The sequence below is a fragment of the Aotus nancymaae genome, unplaced genomic scaffold (genome assembly GCF_030222135.1).
Source record: "Aotus nancymaae isolate 86718 unplaced genomic scaffold, 86718_ANA_hifiasm-v0.15.2.pri h1tg000016l, whole genome shotgun sequence".
NCBI classification, from domain to species: Eukaryota; Metazoa; Chordata; class Mammalia; order Primates; family Aotidae; genus Aotus; species Aotus nancymaae.
Window position 1 is genome coordinate 39,850,937 of NW_026988428.1, and position 19,135 is coordinate 39,870,071.

General features: G+C 54.7%; 2 protein-coding genes across 9 annotated transcripts in view; one reads left to right on the top strand and one right to left on the bottom strand.

Annotated features, from left to right (window-relative positions):
- On the top strand, nt 1-7,205 carry SLC39A5 (solute carrier family 39 member 5). Of its 5 annotated transcripts, none has more exons than XM_012450463.2 (11): nt 1-66; nt 1,141-1,497; nt 2,624-2,807; nt 4,461-4,623; nt 4,795-4,964; nt 5,217-5,357; nt 5,739-5,835; nt 5,925-6,086; nt 6,271-6,351; nt 6,491-6,681; nt 6,935-7,205. In XM_012450463.2, the coding sequence occupies exons 2-11, from the start codon at nt 1,211-1,213 to the stop codon at nt 7,076-7,078; spliced, it is 1,620 nt and encodes a 539-aa protein (XP_012305886.2). In that variant the 5' UTR covers nt 1-66; nt 1,141-1,210; the 3' UTR covers nt 7,079-7,205. The 5 variants fall into 5 exon arrangements, with proteins under 5 accessions (XP_012305886.2, XP_012305887.2, XP_012305888.2 ...); XM_012450464.2 differs by having other exon boundaries at nt 4,530-4,623; XM_064377223.1 differs by lacking the exon at nt 1-66 and adding an exon at nt 1,525-1,953 and having other exon boundaries at nt 1,150-1,225.
- The window catches only part of ANKRD52 (ankyrin repeat domain 52), a 21,027-nt gene continuing 9,054 nt past the window's right edge, over nt 7,163-19,135 (bottom strand). The window contains exons 16-28 of one of the 4 annotated variants that reach the window (XM_012450459.2): nt 18,442-18,553; nt 18,175-18,246; nt 17,702-17,903; nt 17,367-17,454; nt 17,173-17,290; nt 14,753-14,972; nt 14,483-14,570; nt 14,288-14,371; nt 14,034-14,179; nt 13,717-13,799; nt 13,410-13,492; nt 13,144-13,235; nt 7,163-12,757 (exon numbers count right to left, since the gene is read on the bottom strand). In XM_012450459.2, coding sequence (XP_012305882.1) covers nt 12,507-12,757; nt 13,144-13,235; nt 13,410-13,492; nt 13,717-13,799; nt 14,034-14,179; nt 14,288-14,371; nt 14,483-14,570; nt 14,753-14,972; nt 17,173-17,290; nt 17,367-17,454; nt 17,702-17,903; nt 18,175-18,246; nt 18,442-18,553 — 1,639 coding nt within the window. In that variant the 3' untranslated portion in view covers nt 7,163-12,506. The remainder of the gene's footprint in view (nt 12,758-13,143; nt 13,236-13,409; nt 13,493-13,716; nt 13,800-14,033; nt 14,180-14,287; nt 14,372-14,482; nt 14,571-14,752; nt 14,973-17,172; nt 17,291-17,366; nt 17,455-17,701; nt 17,904-18,174; nt 18,247-18,441; nt 18,554-19,135) is intronic. The other 3 variants (XM_012450461.2, XM_064377222.1, XM_012450462.3) reach the window with 3 other exon arrangements.

Sequence of the window (19,135 nt, forward strand, 5' to 3'; positions counted from 1 at the left end):
CCCAGCTGGAAGCAAGAAGGTTGTGTCCCCCTTCCTCTGGGTGTCTTTCTTGTCTCCTGCTATCAGGTAATGCCAACCTCAACCCCATGGACTGGTCATCCCAATCAGACTTTGCTTTCCTGATTTTAGGTCAGGTCAGACTTCAGAGGGGAGCCCAGATCCCTGTTTCTTCTCCCCTGCAGAGCTTCCCCTTTATTGGTCATCGATCCCTAGAGCTCCGGCTCTTTCTCTCCTTGGGGTGAGAAACTTGCTAAGAACAGTTTCTTTCCCACGCGTGCATCTGGGCTTGGCATTCATCTGCCTCTTCCCCCTCCTCCCCAGGTTAGGGACACCTGAGTCTAACCTTCCCAGGGAATATGGGAATGGGGGTTGGAGATGAATTCAGTGCCAGATGTAAGGTAGGTGGGGTGGAAGTATATGTGGGAAAGGGCTAAAATGGTACTGTGTTAAAAGTGGGGTGAATTATTTAAGAGGAAAAAAAACTAGACCCAGGTTCTCCTTAACCATGTGGCTTTCCCAGGGCAGAGGGTGGCCCCTCCCTACTCAGAGGCCCAGCAGAGACTGACCTTTGACACCCACCCCAGAGACCAGTGAACCATTAACTCCTCTCTGTTGTGAGCCTTCCCACACTGGCCCCACCCCTGACCCCACCCCAAGGCAGGTGGGCTAGGAGGGGGTAAGTGTCCATCTCAGCCTTCTATGTGACGTGGCCTCTGTTCCACCTGGACACCTGGAGGCTCAGTCTGGATTTCCCCCTCCGTGACTCAGGAACTGCTTAATATCCACATCAAGGCCTAATAGGGGACCTGAGGTGACAGCTCTCACGTTGCCAGTGGGGGTGAGGCCCTGGGGATTGAGGGGGGATAGAGGTGGGGCAAAGTTGAGAGGTGGGGTTTAGGGGACAAGGGATGGACAATCAGCTCTGGATGAAGTATGGGGAGAGCTCCGAGTCAGGGAGGTGCTCTAGGAATCGGCAAGCCAGATGCTGCTCCTGAAGGAGGCAGTGTGGAGGGAAGAAGAAGGCTGCAGTAGGGGCTGCTGCTGGACTCGGTGTGGGGCAGGTACAAGGACCTCTGGCACCCCCATGGCCCTGAGCTGGAGAGCAGAGCAGCAGCTCCAGCCCAATCCTTGTTCTTCCAGGACACTGTCCTCAGGATGCTTCGGGGAGAATAGGAGCCAGAACCAGAGGCCCTGAGCCATTTCCCCTGCAATGATGGGGTCCCCAGTGAGTCATCTGCTGGCCAGCTTCTGTGTGTGGGTCGTCTTGGGCTGGGTAGGGGGCTCAGTCCCCAACCTGGGCCCTGCTGAGCAGGAGCAGAGCCATTACCTGGCCCAGCTGTTTGGCCTGTACGGAGAGAATGGGACATTGACTGCAGGGGGCTTGGCAAGGCTTCTCCACAGCCTGGGCCTAGGCCGAGTTCAGGGGCTTCGCCTGGGACAGCATGGGCCTCTGACTGGACGGGCTGCACCCCCAACTGCAGACAATTCCACGCACAGGTACTGACCCCTTCCTCTACCCCACAGGGTCAATCCCCCTGCTCTCTCAGTGCTTGCCCCAAGTTGCCTTGTTCTGGCTTCCTCACAAGATCCCTGGAGTTACAAATTCTTCAGAACCCAGCTCCTTGGTATCTCCTCAAGGTCTCTGATGCCTCTATTGCCTTCTCTATTGTTTTGTTTTGTTTTGTTGAGGCAGGGGTCTCACTTTGTCACCCGGCTGGAGTGCAGTGACACATTCACAGCTCACTACAACCTCCACCTCCCAGGCTGAAGCCATCTTCCCACCTCGGCCTCCCAAGTAGCTGGGACCACAGGCGCACACCACCACGCCCAGCTAATTTTTTAAATTTTTTGTAGATAAAACATTTTCGACATGTTGCCCAGCCCAGCTAGTCTCAAACTCCTGGGCTCAGGGATCTGCCTGCCTTGGCCTTCCAAAGTGCTGGGACTACAGATGTAAGCCACCACCCTGGCCCTCCATTGCCTTCTAATTCTCTCCTCTTCCAAATCTCTAAGCCCTTACATTTTGTGCTCTTAGTCCCAATGTTCAGTGTCTCTGGGCTGACTTGGCTCCAAATTCATAGCCCTTTCTTTTTCTTTCTTTCTTTCTTTTTTTTTTTTTTTGAGACAGAGTGTCACTCTGTCACCCAGGCTGGAGTGCAATGGCACAATCTCGGCTCACTGCAACCTCCACCTCCCGGGTTCAAATGATCCTCCTGCCTCAGCCTCCCGAGTAGCTGGGGCTAGAGGTACACACCACCACACCCAGCTAATTTTTGTAATTTTAGTAGAGACAGGGTTTCACCATATTTGTCAGGCTGGTCTTGAACTCTTGACTTCAGGTAACGTACTTGCATTGGCCTCCCAAAGGGCTCGGATTACAGGCGTGAGCCACCGTGCCCAGCCATTCGTAGCCCTTTCGGTTGTCCTCCTTTTGTTTTCTGTCACCCCAGTGGCAGAAATGGCTAACTCTCAGATCTTCCTAAGAATGACATTCCATGGTTTCTGCGTCCCAGGATCTCCAGCCAGTGGCTGGTTCCTCCTTCTCCCCTAAGCTCCCTGGGAGCCTCTCAAAGTGGGTTGATAGGACACAAGGGAGGCTGACGTGCTATCTCATCCATTCCAGGCCACAGAACCCTGAGCTGAGTGTGGATATCTGGGCAGGGATGCCTCTGGGTCCCTCAGGGTGGGGTGACCTGGAAGAGTCAAAGGCCCCTCACCTACCTCGTGGGCCAGCCCCCTCGGGCCTGGACCTCTTTCACAGGCTTCTGCTGCTGGACCACTCATTGGCTGACCACCTGAATGAGGATGTGAGTCTGATGGTCTCTAGACGGGGAAGGAGCCATGGGAATAGATGGGCTGAAGTGTTTAAATAATCAGTAGTTGGGCCAGGAGGCGTGACTCACACCTGTAATCCCAGCACTTTGGGAGGCTGAGGTGAGTGGATCACCTGAAGCCAGGAGTTGGAGACCAGCCTGGCCAACGTGGTGAAACTCCATCTCTACTAAAAAATACAAAAATTAGCCAGGTGTGGTGGCAGGCACCTATAATCCCAGATACTCAGGAAGCTGAGATGAGATAATCCATTAAACCTGGGAGACAGAGAGTGCAGTGACCCAAGATTGGGCCATTTGCACTTCAGCCTGGGCAAGAAGAGTGAAACTCTGTCTCAAAAAAATAAAAAATAAAAAAGGTGGGGCCCAATGGCTTACATCTATAATCCCAGCACTTTGGGAGGCTGAGGCAGGTGAATCATCTGAGGTCAGGAATTTAAGACCAACCCTGTCTCTACTAAAAATACTTAGCCAGATGTGGTGGTGCATGCCTATAATCCCAGCTACTCTGGAGGCTGAGGCAGGAGAATTGCTCGAACCCAGGAGGCAGAGATTGCAGTGAGCCGAGGTTGTGCCACTGTACTCCAGCCTGGGCAACAGAGTGAGACTCTGTCTCAAAAAAAAAAAAAAAAAAATCCCATTGTGGTCTTAGGGGATGTTATTTCAATAGTGAGCTCTGTTCCCTTTGGGATCAGAACGGGTGAACCCATATCCAGAGCTCCAGTACTCAGTTTAGGGTCACAGCTGGCAAAGCAGAGACTGTAGAGAAGCAGCCCAGGGTAGAATCTGGATGGTCATCTGGAGAGGAGACCTGCAGGGAATGAATGGCTGTCTTCATCCAGCAAGACGGAGAACACAGACAAAGCTGCTCTAATCTGATAGGGGTCCAGTGAGTGTCCTATTGCAGGAAGCATTCAAGCTGAGGCCAGATGAACATGGGACAGGGATGTTGAGAGGGAGGTTGGATGGCATTTCAGGGTCTTTTCCCTTTTAAGATTCTGGCATGGAGAGCTCTAGTTTTGGAGCTTCCTTTATCAAATCAATGAAATGACTGAAATGATCAGGGTTTGGCGGGGGAAATGAGGACAATGCTCACTAGCACCCAGGTTGTACTGAATTGAGTATCTGCATTGGATTGAATATCCACTAATAATTAATACACATTGATTATAAGTACTCTTGCTCCAGTCCCCACGGGACCTGCTAGTAGGAGCAAAGGGGACCCTAGGAGAGACCCAGGAGTCTATGCAATGGAAGGACAGGTGTTAAATATCATTTTTTTTTTTTTTTGGCGGAGTCTGACTCTGTCACCCAGGCTGGAGTGCAATGGTATTATCCCAGCTCACTGCAACCTCCACCTCCCGGATAAAAGCAATTCTCCTGCCTCAGCCTCCCAAGTAGTGGGATTATAGGTATTCACTACCATCCCCAGCTAATTTTTGTATTTTTAGTAGAGACAGGGTTTTGCCACGTTGGCCTGGTCTAGAACTCCTGACCTCAGGTGATCAGCCTGCCTCGGTCTCCCAAGTGCTGGGATTACAGGTGTGAGCCACTGCACCTGGCCAGGTGTTAAAGATCTGAGTCATAGTTCCTGGTGATTCTCCAATGTATGACCCTCAACTCCCCTAGTGTCTGAATGGCTCCCAGCTACTGGTCAATTTTGGCCTGAGCCCTGCTGTTCCTCTGACCCCTCGTCAGTTTGCTCTGCTGTGTCCAGCCCTGCTTTATCAGATTGACAGCCGTGTCTGCATAGGAGCTCCAGCCCCTGCAGCCCCAGGGGATCTACTATCTGGTCAGCAAGTAGGAGTGGGTGGGGGGCACCCTGAATCCTGGAAGTGGGGCCCATGCCAAGGAAGGAGGCTCACTGGGGTCCTGCCTCTCCTTGGAGTATTCTCTCTGTCCCACCTTACATATGGAGCCCTCCTCTAGCCCTGGTCTAACTTCAGCCCCTGATTCTCCCCAGCCCTGCTTCAGAGTGCCCTGGCAGTCCTGTTGCTCAGCCTCCCTTCTCCCCTATCCCTACTGCTGCTGCGGCTCCTGGGACCTCGTCTACTGCGGCCCCTGCTGGGCTTCCTGGGGGCCCTGGCCGTGGGAACTCTTTGTGGGGATGCACTCCTACACCTGCTGCCACATGTATGTGAAACTCCTTCCTTGTACCCCTGTCCCCAGTGGAAGATGACCTCCATGGATCTAAGGTGTCCCCAGCTGTAGGACATCCCGTCTCCCTTTCCATCAGCTCCCACATCCTACTCCTGGACCTTGGCTTCAGCCCATGGCTGCCTTCTAGTAGAGCATATGAGCAAAGGCTTGCCCCTGCCCATGCGTGAAGGGGATGCTGTCGGGTACAGGGGCTTCCAGGGTCTGCCCTGACCTTTTCTCTCTCAGGCACAAGAAGGGTGGCATGCAGGACCTGGCGGACTACCAGAGGAGGACCTGGGCCCAGGGCTGTCTGTGCTCGGAGGCATCTTCCTGCTCTTTGTGCTGGAGAACATGCTGGGGCTTTTGCAGCACCGAGGGCTCAGGCCAGTGAGTTATACTCTTCTCTTCCTTCTGCTGAGACCAGAGTCTCAGTCAAGAACTGGCCCAAAAAGCCAGAAGGTGAGGTGCAGTGTGTGCTCCTGGATCTCTGACATTTGCCTGGTGTGCAAGGCCTATCGGCTAACAGGGAGTGGGTAGGGACTCCTTAAGCACAGACCCAAGACTTCTGGCCAAATCTCATCCTCTTCTGAGCTCAAGTCGACAAAAAACAGAGGGGAGGTGCCAACCTGGGAAGAAGGTAGAGGCCAAAGAACATCCCAGGTGCCAGAGGTGGAACCAGGTGTTCATCTTCCCAGCTTGTGCCCTGGCTTCCCCTTAGTCCCTGGCTCTGCTGCCTCCTCCACCAGAAAGAATGTCCTCCTATTTCAGAGATGCTGCAGGTGCAAACGAAGGGACTTCGAAACACGAAACCTGGACCCAGAGGAGGGCAGTGGGATGGCCCTTCAGCCCCTACAGGCAGCTCAAGGTGACAAGAGGAGAAAATTTGAAGAGTAGGTTCTTAGCTCACAGTCCTTACTTGCAGCCACCAACACTGTCCTGTGCTTCTTACCGCAGAGCCAGGGACTCAAGGCCAGAGGGAGAACCACCAGCACCCACCAGCCCCAGCCCCTCCTGGGCACCAAGGCCACAGTCATGGGGGCCAGGGAGGCACCGATATCACGTGGATGGTCCTTCTGGGAGATGGTCTACACAACCTCACTGATGGGTTGGCCATAGGTGTGAGGGGTGGGAATGGAGGGAGGCAGGTCCAAGGGGAGGCCAGGGCTCCTAGTTATCAGCTGGGACTAGGAAAGGGCCATCAGGAGGATGGGGAGAGGATGGGAGGACCATGGAACACAGGAGCCTGCTTCTGAGGAGACTTTTCTTCTGGAATGACAACTTCCAACCCTGCTGGCCCCAGGTGCTGCCTTCTCTGATGGCTTCTCCAGTGGCCTCAGTACCACCTTAGCGGTCTTCTGCCATGAGCTGCCCCACGAACTGGGTAGGAATGACAGGAGTAGGGTGGGGTGGAAGCCAGAGAGGAGACAGCTCTAAGGGGTACAGCTTGGAGACTGGCGGGTGGCATGGGTGAGGGGCAGCCCCAGCTGACTTCCTCCCATCCTGTCCTCTCTCTCTAACAGGTGACTTTGCCATGCTGCTCCAGTCAGGGCTGTCCTTCCGGCGGCTCCTGCTGCTGAGCCTTGTGTCTGGAGCCCTGGGACTGGGAGGCGCAGCCCTGGGGGTGGGGCTCAGCCGGGGCCCCATCCCCCTCACTCCCTGGGTGTTTGGGGTCACTGCCGGGGTCTTCCTTTACGTGGCCCTTGTGGACATGGTGAGAGATGTCGGGTAGAGCAGAGAAATCAAGGGCAGTGGGGAGCAGGCATGGAGAAGAGGGAGGTAGCAGTCCTTCTGCCTCCACCACCAGCTCCTGGAAGGGCGTCAGACCGCAAGCCCGCAAAAGTCTGAGAAACAAGGGACTGAGGTGTTTGGGCGGGGGCTGGCGATGCTTTCTGACACCCTCCCTCTGGTGTTGAGAGGTCAGGGGCAAGGCCAGAATCCTGACATCCTCCTTCCTTTTCTTTTAGCTGCCAGCCCTGCTTCGTCCTCCGGAGCCCCTGCCTACGCTCCACATGCTCCTGCAGGGGCTGGGGATGCTGCTGGGGGGCAGCCTCATGCTTGCCATAGCCCTGCTGGAGGAGCGGCTACTGCCTGTGGCTGCCGAGGACTGACTGAGGGCTGACAGGACCAGTGGAAAGGGGTCGGGGTTGCCCTTCCTTCCCCCCAACCACAGGAATGGAGGCGGGACACAGGGCCGGTAGGAGCAATAGGATTTTAATAAACAGAACCCATCCCAAAGCCATGACTACGACAGTTGTACTTGCACCAAAACAGCATAGAAAATCAGGGTGTGGTGGGAGGACCTGAAGCCGGTTGGGGGAGGATGTGAATATGAGTAGGGGCCTGGAGGGTGCAGGGTCATTAATCTGCAGGGAGAGCATTGTGCTTTAGCCCAGGGAGAGGAGGGGTGGGGCAAATGCACCGAGGTCCCCACTTTTTCCTGCTGCCCTTAACACCCTGGGGATGCAGGTATCCGGGCACACCTGCCCCTTATTGCTGCCCACCAGCGTTAAACACCCCCGATCCCAACACTAGCACCACAGGTGGTTCCGGGGCAGGGAGGCAGGAATGGGAAAATTGCTTAGAGAAAGATTCCACTAGAATCCAGAGAATTGTGCTCAGTTCTCTTTACTTCCTACAACCGAGTACATGGGTCACAGGGTGGAGGGTGCAACAGGACGTGGAACATGCCCCTCCGTGCCCCCCAACACACACCTGCACACAGGATGGTGGTGTCTGCAGCATCACAGGTCATGCAGGGCAGGGGAAGGGGAGGTTCACACACACATAGATGCCCACAGCGGGTACCAGACAGAGAACACCCCTGAATATACACAGCTGTACACGGGGAACCCCCAGGTCCCCACCCCAACCCTCTCCCCTGTCTTGCTGTCCCCCGCAGGGGAACTATATTGCTTTGAGAGAGCCACCCCGGGGGCTGCTCTGCCAGGCACCCTCCCCTCCCACCCACCCCCATTTTGGCACATCTGCAAGACACACAGCAGCGAGAGTAGGCACCCTCCCTCCCAGGCTTCTGAGGCCTGGAGCTGGGGAATGGGGTAGGAGACTTCATCCTCCATCCTCCCCTAACCCTTCCCAAACCCCTGCCAAACCCACTCCAGCCAGAACCCACCCCCACCCCAAACACACATACAAAGCTGAGCTATCCAGGAACACAAGGGGAACAAGGAGATTGTCTGGGGTGGGAGTGGAGGCAGCGGGGGAAGAAGACTGGAAGCAGAGACCTCCTCCCTTGTTGGGGGAAGACTGGCACAACAGCTACTTTAGTGCAATTGGAGAGGGTGCCCAGAGTGAGGGGTGGAGAAGGGAGGGAAGGTGCTCCCCAACTTCCCTGGGGGCAATGTCAGGCTTCCAGATTCCCCAGGGAAAGGGCCTAGCAGTAGTGGGCGAGGGCCAAGGTGGATCCTCTGGTTACCCACCACCCTCTGCCCTCCCAAATGCAGTGACAGTGTCCCCCTCACACCTAAGTGGGCAACAGCAGCCTTGGAGTCAGTACCTTCAAGTAATTCAAAGAGCAGACCCTCCCCACCCCAGCTTCACCCCATCTCTGGGATTTGGTCGCTTCTCTAGGGGTTGGGTTGGGAGGAGGGAGCCCCCAAGGCAGACCCTTCCCTCTCTCTACCTCCCGATTCCCAGACCACTGGGCTTGGTCCTCAAAGATTCCTCACCTCCACCCTTGCCCAACCTGGGTCAAGGCTGCGGAAGGCTGGAGCCACCACAATGAGAGGGGAAGGGGCTGCTTTGTTCTTTATCCCTCCTTCTTACAAGGTAGGGTTCAAACTAGGCGGGATGGGGGCCCATACTGGTTTGCCCCAGGAGTAGGGTTTCCGGGCTAGGGTCTGTAAGGCTATTTTCCTTTGCGGTGGGAAGGGGAGGTAGGGGATGAACACTGGGTATGGGAAGGGGGTGAGAAACGGCTGAGAGGGAAGGAGGAAGGGGCCTCCCCGCTGGAGCAGTCACTGGAGTCATTTAGACAAAAACACTCATGTGCGTAAGATACACAGTGTGCGTACTCAGCCCCGCCAGCCTGGCCCTAATCCCACCTCTCAGGACCCCTTCCAAGACCCTGGAGGAGGTTTTGGGGGTATAGCTGGAGAACCATTCACTCGGGCCCCATCCACCCCACCCCCAGCCTCTTCTCCTCTTCTAGGTCCAGGGAATAAGAAGGTGCTCGGGTGGGCAGACAGTGGTGGAAACAGTATTGAGTTTTCCTTTGGTTACATATTGAAGGCAAAGGTGAGCTGGACTTACAGTCAAAACGGATAGGGGTGAGGAAGGAGGAGGGGCCATGGCTGGGGTTGGAGAGGGAGGTAGGCCCTCCTCAGCCCCTCCACCCCAAGGAACACATCTACGTGGGGTGGCAGTCCCTCAGTCTCGTCTCTCCCACCCCCCACAGCACCAAACAAAAGGAGAAGTCCCCTCCCCCAGGGGCTGCTCCCCACCCCAACCTGGGCTGTACATTCAGTGGTTTTCAGCAGTCCTATGGCTCAGGGGACCACGGGGCAGGGGAGGTGGCCCATCAGTCGCAGTGGACAGTGGCAGTGACCCGGGTCTGCTGGTCCATCCTGGGACCCACAGTTTGTGCCGTTCGTTTTTCTGAAGGATAGTACACGACCCTACCAGAGCCACCGCCCAACCAGAAACAGCTCCCCAAAAATCAGAAACTAAAAACTGGCTCTTTCCATCTCACCCTCTGATTCACACATCTGTTTCCCTGTCTCCTATGTCACCCTCGCTCTGTTTCCTTTGCTGGGACCTGGGGTTGCTCCCAGGGTCCTTGCTTAAAATAGGCCTTTTCACAAAAGTGCTTATTACTTGAAGCAAGTGCTTTAGAGCTGCGGTGGGGAGAGGGGGGAGGGGAAGGACAAAGGGAAGGCGCTCTTCCCCCCCATCCCCCCGAAGATTGGGGGGCATTCTGCCTGTTTTACTTCTCCACACCCGTTTAAGTCAAAGAGGTTTAAAAAAAAATCTTAACATTAAAATAAATATTCAGTGGCCATGAGAATGGTCAAAATGCTTCAAAAAACACTAGGGCTGAGGAGCCCGGGGTGGGGCGTGGAGTTTCCTTTGGCATAAGGAGAGGAGGCTGCTTGTCCCCCAGGCTTCCTCACAGCCACGTATGTAGGGACAGAGGACTCCCCACCACCTCCCAGCACTGCTGACAGTGCTCTGAGGGCAGCAGGGAGCAGTCAGCCCCCAGAAATCTCATCTAGCAAGACAACGGGGCTCCTGACATACTCAGATGCTTCCCGCCATCGCCAAATGTCAAGAAAGGAGAACACGACTCACATCCCGCAAGTTCTCTCTGGAGGACCCATCTCCCGATTCCCCTTGCCCCCCACCACCTAATTCCCAGCACCAAGATGAGAGGGAGGGGGTGGAATGGGAAGATTTCAGGAGAGAGAGTTGAAGACAGGGTAAGCTTTGCAGAGCCAGCAGGGTTGGGGATGGGGGCTGCAGCCCTTAAGAGAGGTCACATTGATTGTCGTATAGGGAAGGACATGGTGTGGAGGGAGGTGGGCAAGAGGGGCGTCACAAGGCCCTTTGGCTTTGAAAACAAAAATAAAAACTAAAAGCTGCACAATCCTTCTCACCAATAATGGTCATTTGGAAGCCTTGAAATGGTTTAGGAACTGAGGGTTGGGAGAAGCAAGACACAGAGAGACAGGGGATCAAAAGGGACCATCAAAAGATAAGGACTTGGAAAACACCCCAAGCTTCTGGAAACCAGCATGAGGTATGGTTAAGGGTATCCACTGGGGAGGGAGGGGGTCCCTGGGACGCCCCCCTCCCCTCAGCCCACCCTTGGCAAGGGTGGCAAGATATTCAGGGGACACAACTGAAAGATGGGCAAGCCTGTGAATAAAGCAAACTTGGGTAGGGGAGGGAGGCTAAAGGATCCCCCCAGGGGGAGACCCTGTACTGTGTAAACGAAGCCTGTCCAGTTCTCAGGGGACAATACTGATGGCAGCCAAACTGGGCAAGGATGCACTGTGGGGGCAGAGGGGGCATGACCTCTATTCAAGTTCTGTGTCTTGGCCCCTGGCTGAGGTATTGAGTGTGAGGAAGGGAACACTGGGCTGCAGGAGTGGGTCCAACTGTCCAGGAGGCTGCACTAGGAGATGGGTGGACAGAGCACTTATAGGGACCAGGGCCAAATTCAATGCTACATTTAGAGAGAAAACTGCCCCCTCCTCACTCCAGCCCAGTTTGGCTTTTGGGGTGCGACTGTTAGAAATCCTACCAGTGCAGCCCGTAGCTCAATCCCATCTCTCCTCCCTGCTGGGAAGGCAGGGACCAAGCCCCAGTACCTATTCATCTTTCTCTAAGTCAGAGCTTCCTCCTCACACTGGAGGGGAAGCCTGGGTCCCGAGTAGCCACGGTCCCTTGTCGGCCCTGCCCCTCCTACCATCTTTGGCTTCAGATCAGGAGTGACTGGGGCAGTGGGTACTCTTGGACATAAAGGAAGGTGGAGGTGGAGGCAGACAGGGAGCACAGAGAAACTATGGGATTGGGGGCACAGGAGGAAGAACATGGTCCCTCCCTCCATATACATGCAAACACATGCCTGACACACAGAGGACAAACTAGGGCTGTGGTTTTGAAATGGGCAGGAAGTTAACTTGTGTCTTCCCCTAAAGGATAAAACGCTTACTTAAAAATTCATGACAAGCCTCCAAGTTCAAGGAAAGGAGAGCTAGGGCGGGAATGGCCAAAGGCTCTGCCCTCCCAAAAGAAGATAAAAGAAAGAAGCAAGGTTAAAGTGCGTGGTTAGGGGCCAGGCTAGGAGTGGGAGGGAAGGGGGAAGGGGCAGGCTGTGGGGGCAGAACCAGCCCTTGATTTGCATATGAGGAGCCAGGGGAGAGTGCAGGATTGGGGCCCAGGTACAGTAGTTGCTGCTTCAAGTGTTTTGCATTTGAACTTTAGGGGTGATAGGGTACAGAAGTGGGGAAAAAGCTCCAGGCCCCAGTGCTAAATATCCTCCCCCCTCATCCTCTAGCTGCCCCTGAAGGGGGAGGGGGACACCCCCAGAGTGCTCACACAGTACCAGAAATTAAGGCTTCTCACTGCTGCGGGGATGGAGGGACCGGCCGAGCAGGGAGGCAGTGATGGGTATGGAAGAAGAGGGGATCTGCCTGGCAGTAGGGGCAGGGGAGAAGAGGGACACAGAGAGGAGCCCCCAGGGAAGAGTGGGGGGAGCTGGCAGCAGAAAGAGGGAACCAAGAGATGGAGTCAAAGAGTGGGGGAGCCAGGCATTTAGCAATCATTTTGGGACACTTGGCAGAAGGGGTCACCCTGGGGGTACCAAGGGCCTGGGGTGCTCCCTGTCAGTCCCAGACCCCTGCCAGGCCAAGATGGTGTGGCAAAGGGGTAAGCAGCTGCTCCCCCGGGCTTTCTTCCCCTCCGCCCCCTCCACCCAGTCGTGTTCTCCTTTAAAGTGCCCTAAATGTTTAGACTTTTTCTAAATAAATAGAATTAGATACCAAGCCACCGGCGGGGAAGGGACACTGGAGGGGGCTACTCAGAGTAGCAGCCGTCTAACCCAATGGCACCGGGCCGCTCCTGGCTGTAGGGGCAGGAGGTCCCGTGGGGCAGGGCGCCGCAGCCACCCACCGTCTTGGCGGCTGCAATGCCGCAGTTCTTGAGCAGGCTGAAGCTGAAAGGACTGACGGCGTCCTTGGGTGGGAAAGGCTTCATGGTGGAAAGGATCAAGGCCAGGCAGTCTGCCACATCTTTGTTGGGGGCACAGGCCAATGCTGGGGTGTGACCTGCAGGGCCAACGGGGAGAACTGAGGCAGAGTCCTGTATCCCAGCCAGCCTCCCCCAGGCCCTGAAGTCTCTTCTCTACGGAGGAAGGCAAGGCAGGCAGGTACTCAGCAGGGGCAGAATCCAAGGGTGACAAGGGCCCAGGAAGGCTGACAGGCAGATTCTCTAAGTGCAGGCTAAAGGGCGGGTATGGGAGACAAAGCCTGGGTGGAGTCCTCCTGACCCTGCAGGCTCCCCTCTGAGACTCCAGAGTACTGGTGTGGGCTCCCTGCTCTGAAGAGTTCCCTTGGGAAGAAAATCCCATGTAGAGCAAGATTAAGAAGTCACTCCTGAAGAATGTCCCTGACCCAAAACCCAGGAGAGGCAGGGGGCTCCGGACCCCACCCACCTTCTTCATCCACAGCCAGCACTGTGGCCCCACGACTCAGCAGGGCCTGCACCACAGAAGCTAGACCATTCCGGGCAGCAATGTGGAGTGGCCTTGGAAAAAAGGAAAAAGAAGGAGCTTGATGCTAAGTTGCCCTTCCACCTCCAGACAGCGTGGCAAGGGTGCTGAATGAATATTATGGGCTCCAGAGAGCCCCTTAACAACGGCTACTCTTTTGTCACCCACCAGCCTCCCCTAGCCAGAAGCCCCCTTCCCTAGGCACTCACATCTGCAGCGCACTGTTGGTAGCATTGATAAGGCCAAGGTCTTGGGTTTCTGCCAGGATCATGAGGGCACATTTCTCATGGCCCTGAGAGAGGGGAACAGAGAGTGGAGACTTGTGTGAAGTAGAAGTGTGGCAGGCTGCAGGGCAGGAATTGGGGAGAGTGACAGGAGGATAAACAGCTGCCCCATCAGTTGGATAAGCTGGACAGTCCTCACTTCTGGCCCAGTCCCCTCTGCAACCGAGACCTACCCCTCTTCATCAAGCTCTGCCCCTTACGCAGGCAGACCCCTAATTGCTTCAGGCAGTACCTTGCTACAAGCCAAGTGGAGGGCCGTGTTCTTGTTCTCGTCCAACACAGTAAGGTCTGCCTTCCCTCGGTACAGCAGAAATTCTACAAGAGAAATGTGACAGAGGAACTGACGCCTCCCTCCAGAGCAGCAGCCATCCCGGTTCTCCACTCTCCTATCTGCAAATACTTTGCATCCCATCCACAGACCGTGAGACATCCAAAGACAACCCTCCTGCTTTCTGAACCCCAGCCCCAGCTAGCCTCCACAGGCAGGGCTGACCCATCCTGCAAATGTCCCAGAGGAGCTCCTCCCTTCCACACATGGCCCCTACACACCCACAGCAGCGGTCTGCCCGTTCTCAGCCGCCGTCATGAGCGCAGTGCGGCCAGTGTGGTCAGTGGCGTTCACCTCGGCTTGGTGCTGCAGCAGCATCCGGAGCCCAGAGACATTGTCCGCGAAGGCAGCGGCGTGAAGAGGGGTCCTGTGAGGCAGGGATCAGGGTAGATTAAAATAGGAATGAGTCTACTGCTGGAGCAGAAAGTAGAAGCCAGAGGCAACTGGGCTTCTCCCCAAGTCTCCCATCACTCACCGTCCTTTGGCATCTCGGCTGTTCACAATCTTGGCACCCAGAGCTCCCAGCAGCATCTCTGTGGTGCTGTCCTGGTTATTAATCCTAGAGGAAGAGGGAGGAGGGTCATCAGAAGGACAAGGGAAGTGGACTACCTGTCCTAAGCTCAGGTCACGGGCCCTAGAGAGAAGGGCTGATGCAGCAGAAGGCACTTACACTGCACAGTGCAAAGGAGTGAAGGGATTTCCTTCCAGGTATGAAAACGGGCTGTGTTCAAGTAACAACTCCAGACAATCTTCATGTCCTGGGCATGAGGAAGAAATAGCGACGGAGAAAAACAGCAATGGTCCCTGTCTGTCCTGTGTCTTGACACTTCATTCCACTTCCAGATTCAGATCAACCCAGGTCCCTCCCACAACCCACTCATCCTCCTCTACACACACTCCAACACACACTCCTGTGCCTCTAGAGGCCCCAGGCTAATACCAGTGTAGGAGGCCCAGTGCATGGGCGAGTATCCGCTGTAATCCACCCCGGCATCCAGGGGGTCTGTGGAAAGGGCGGCCTGCAGCAGGGTCCGCAGTACTGCAGTGTGGCCACAGGCTGAGGCCAGGTGAATGGGCGTGCGGCCCTTGAAGTCTCGGCACAGGACAAATGCGTCATGGTCCAGCAGGGCAGCCAGGCAATCCTCACAGCCAGTCACTGCCTGTGAGTAACATGGGAGGTGAGGGGGATGAAAAGCTCCTTCTTTTCCACTGGCCTGTTGCTGGAGTCTGGCTCAGGAGTAAGAACCACTTCCACGGCTCCAATCCTTGTCTTTATAACAATGATTTTTTTTTTTTTTTTTTGAGATACAGTCTCATTCTGTCATCCAGGCTGGAGTGCAATGGTGTGAACTTGGCTCACCGCAACATCTACCTCCCAGGTTCCAGTGATTCTCCTGTCTCAGCCTCCTGAGTAGCTGGGATTTAGGCATGCACCACCATGCCTAGCTAATTTTTGTATTTTTAGTAGAGACAGAGTTTCATCATGTTGGCCAGGCTAGTCTCAAACTCCTTACCTTAGGTGATCCGCCTGCCTTGGCCTTCAAAAGTGTTGGAATTATATAGACATGAGCCACTATGCCCCGCCCTTTACGACAATGATTCTAAGTGTTAGGGACCCACATCTTCCTCCTTGACTCTCTCTATGCCAACAGACAATCAGGATGCTGAGAGTTAATACTGGAGCTCTGGAGTGAAAGACTAAATGGAGAGAAGAAGGAGACTAAAGGATCAAAAAATCTTAAGGGAGGAGGAGGCAGCTTAGGACAGGTGGTCGTGTAAGAGGATCTAGGTGGTGGTGACATTATGTGAAGGGATGGGGCCAGCAGGGTATCCCAGGCAGTCTTACAAAGCACAGATATTGGCCGGGAGCAGTGGCTCACGCCTATAGTCCCAACATGTTGGGAGGCTGAGGCGAGTGGATCACAAGGTCAGGATATCGAGATATCATGGCTAACACGGTGAAACCTCGTCTCTACTAAAAATACAAAAATTAGCCAGGCACGGTGGCACATGCCTGTAGTCCCAGCTACTTGAGAGGCTGAGGCAGGAGAATTACTTGAACCCAGGAGGTGGAGGTTGTAGTGAGCAGATATCGTGCCATTGTACTCCAGCCTGGGTGACAGAGTGAGACTCCATCTCAAAAATAATAAAGACAAACAAACAAAAAACAGGCCAGGTGCGGTGGCTCACGCCTGTAATCCCAGCACTTTGGAAGGCCGAGGCGGGTGGATCACCTGAGGTTGGGAGTTCACGACCAGCTTGACCAACATGGAAATACAAAAATTAGCTGGGCTAATTTTTTTATTTCTACCAATTTTTGTATTTGTAGAAATACAAGGCCGGGCACGGTGGCTCACGCCTGTAACCCAAGCACTTTGGGAAACTGAGGTGGGTGGATCACAAGGTCAAGAGATCGAGACCATCCTGGCCAACATGGTGAAACCCTGTCTCCACTAAAAATACAAAAATGAGCTGGGCATGGTGGCGCGTGCCTGTAGTCCCAGCTACTGGGGAGGCTGAGGCAAGAAAATTGCTTGAACCCAGGAGGCAGAGGTTGCAGTGAGCTGAGATCGTGCCACTGTACTCCAGCCTGGCACCTGGCGACGAAGCAAGACTCTGTGTCTCAAAAAAAAAAAAAAGAAAGAAATACAAAAATTCTACTAAAAATACAAAATTAGCCGGGCATAGTGGCACATGCCTGTAATTCCAGCTACTTGGGAGGCTGGGGCAGGAGAATTGCTTGAACCCGGGAGGTGGAGGTTGCAGTGAGCCAAGATCACACCATTGCACTCCAGTCTGGGCAACAAGAGTGAAACTCCATCTCAAAAACAAAACAAACAAACAAACAAAAAGCACAGCTATCAGGGAAATCAGCTGGGGATGTCAGGGACTCATCCTGGAGCAAGCACAAGATTCAATAAGACCTTGGGCAGAGCTGGGCATGGTGGCTTATGTCTGTAATCCCAGTACTTTGGGAGGCTTAAGGCGGGGGAATCACTTGAGCCCAGGAGTTCAAGACCAGCTTGAGCAAGATGGCAAGACCCCATATCTACAAAAAATACAAAAATTAGCTGGGCATGGTGGCATGTGCCTATAGTTCCAGCTGCTCAGGAGGCTGAGGTAGGAGGATCACATGAGCCCAGGAGGTCGAGGCTACAGTGAGCTGTGATAGTGTCACTGTACTCCAATCTGGGCAATGGGAGTAAGACCCTATCTCCAAAAAAAAAAAAAAGACTGGGCACAAAATCCTGGCTCACCTCCTAGACCATAGCTAGACAATAGCACGCCCTACTGCTGGTGAGTCCTGTGCTCCCACACTGAGGCCCACATGCAAACGATCCCCCCGGGAAGCTCATTCACCCCGCGGTGGAGGGCGGTGCGGCCCCGGAGGTCAGCAGCATCAGCTGTGGATCCTTTCTCTAGCAGCAGATGTACACAGTCCACATGGCCATTCATGATGGCCAGCATCAGTGGGGTCCTACAGAGGGAGAGGAGGAGGAGTGAGGGTCCCATAAGGACTGGAAAACCTGCACCCCACCCTGGCCCACACTCACTGTCCATAGGCATCCATGACATCTGTGATGTCGGCTCGTTCCCCACTGTCGATCAGCAAGTGCAGGGAGTCAGTGTGGCCAGAGGCAGCTAGGGGAAAGGGACCCCATGTCAGGGCAGGGCCAGGAGGAGGAAGGGAGGCCAGGTCAAGCCTAAAGGACTTGGGGTCAACGTTACGGGAAGACCTGGGGCAGGGAAAAATCTTTGAGGTTAGGAAGCTATGAATCAGGGCTTGAAGTCTCCATTCTGCTCACCCTACTCCACTTCCAGCCCCATCCCCATCCAGGAGGGATCTGGCATGGCAAGAGTAGAGCAATAGTCTCAAGTGGGCACTAACCAGCAGCGTGCAGGGGCGTCCACTTGCGCTTGCGCTCCTTGATGAGGGCAGAGGCGCCGTGGGCCGTAAGCACCTCCACACACTCAGTAGAGCCGCGCTCCGTGGCCAGGAAGAGTGCGGTCCGGCCCTTGTGGTCCCTTACGTCCAGATTCACCAGCGTTTCCGCCAGGGTCTTCAAGGCTTCACAGTGACCGTTGTAGGCCTGCGGGGGGGTGCAGGCAACCAGTGCACATAGCTCGGGACATTCCCTACTCCTCCCTGCCCCTTCTTTGCTCTTGGGGCCCATGGAAAGCTCAAGGCCTTAGTTGTCAACAAGCTCCTTGGGCCCCTCAAGGCTTCTGACCCTGAGCTGTGCTTATCCCCTCTCCCACAAGAAGACAGAAGCAAGGATAACTTCACAAGTACTGGCACCTTTGCTTGGGCCTGTGAGCAGGTAGGACAAGAAATGCAAGAGAAAAAGACTTGGGACTCACAGCTAAGTGCAAAGGGCTGACTGGAATGGTGCTCTCCACATCCTCCAGGCAGTTAAAGGACATTTCTAAGAGCTGCAATGGACAGGAAAGTAGGTGCTGACTCTGAAACTCCCAAGATAGTGTCCCAGTCCCCAGCTCGCAGCAATCCCCACTAAGCCTCTGGATCTAAAGAACACATTTGATTGAACCACCCTTGGTTTCAGAATCCACAAACCCTCTGTGCCCTGTCCCAGCCTCCCCTCCTGCAGACTGGGCCCCAACACATACCAGTTCGAGGTTCTGTCTGTTGCCATAGGCGGCTGCATAGTGCACAGCTGTGTAGCCCTGCTTATCCCGCAGGGAGGGGTCTGCACCGTTATCCAGTAAGAACTCCAGACAGCTGGGGAGCCGGGGGTAGATTGTGAGGCAAGGACAAGCCCAGCCCAGGAGGGCACAGTTCTGGGAGGGCCAGAGGAGAGGACCAAGGGAACGCCTCCAGGCCTACCTGGCTACCGTGCGTCCTCAGCTCTAGGTAGGTTCTTTATATCCTACCCATTCTTCAATCCTAGCTCCAGACCCACTTTACCTTCTCAAGGTCTGCCCTGAACCCCTCTGGCTTCAACGCCCTCCTTTATCCTCTGAACACTCTCCTAGAGAACCTAGAGCATGATGTTCAGTTATCAACCTTCTGCTGACCGACATGCTTTCCCCAACCTCCAGGCATGCCGAGCCCTGCCCTAGAACGCCTTTTCCTCCCAGCCCATCTGAACAAGTCCTGCTCATCTCAAACTCAGTCCCAGCATCTCTCCTCGGTAGCCTTTCCCAGCCTTCCCTGCAGAAGGTGCCTTCTCCTCTGTACTCTCTTGGCAGCCTTCTACCTTAGTGGTAGTTGTAGTAGTAGTAATAACAATAATAATAAAGTATTTAGCACTTACTGTCAAGCACAGTTCTTAGTACTTCATTTATATTAAATAATTTAATC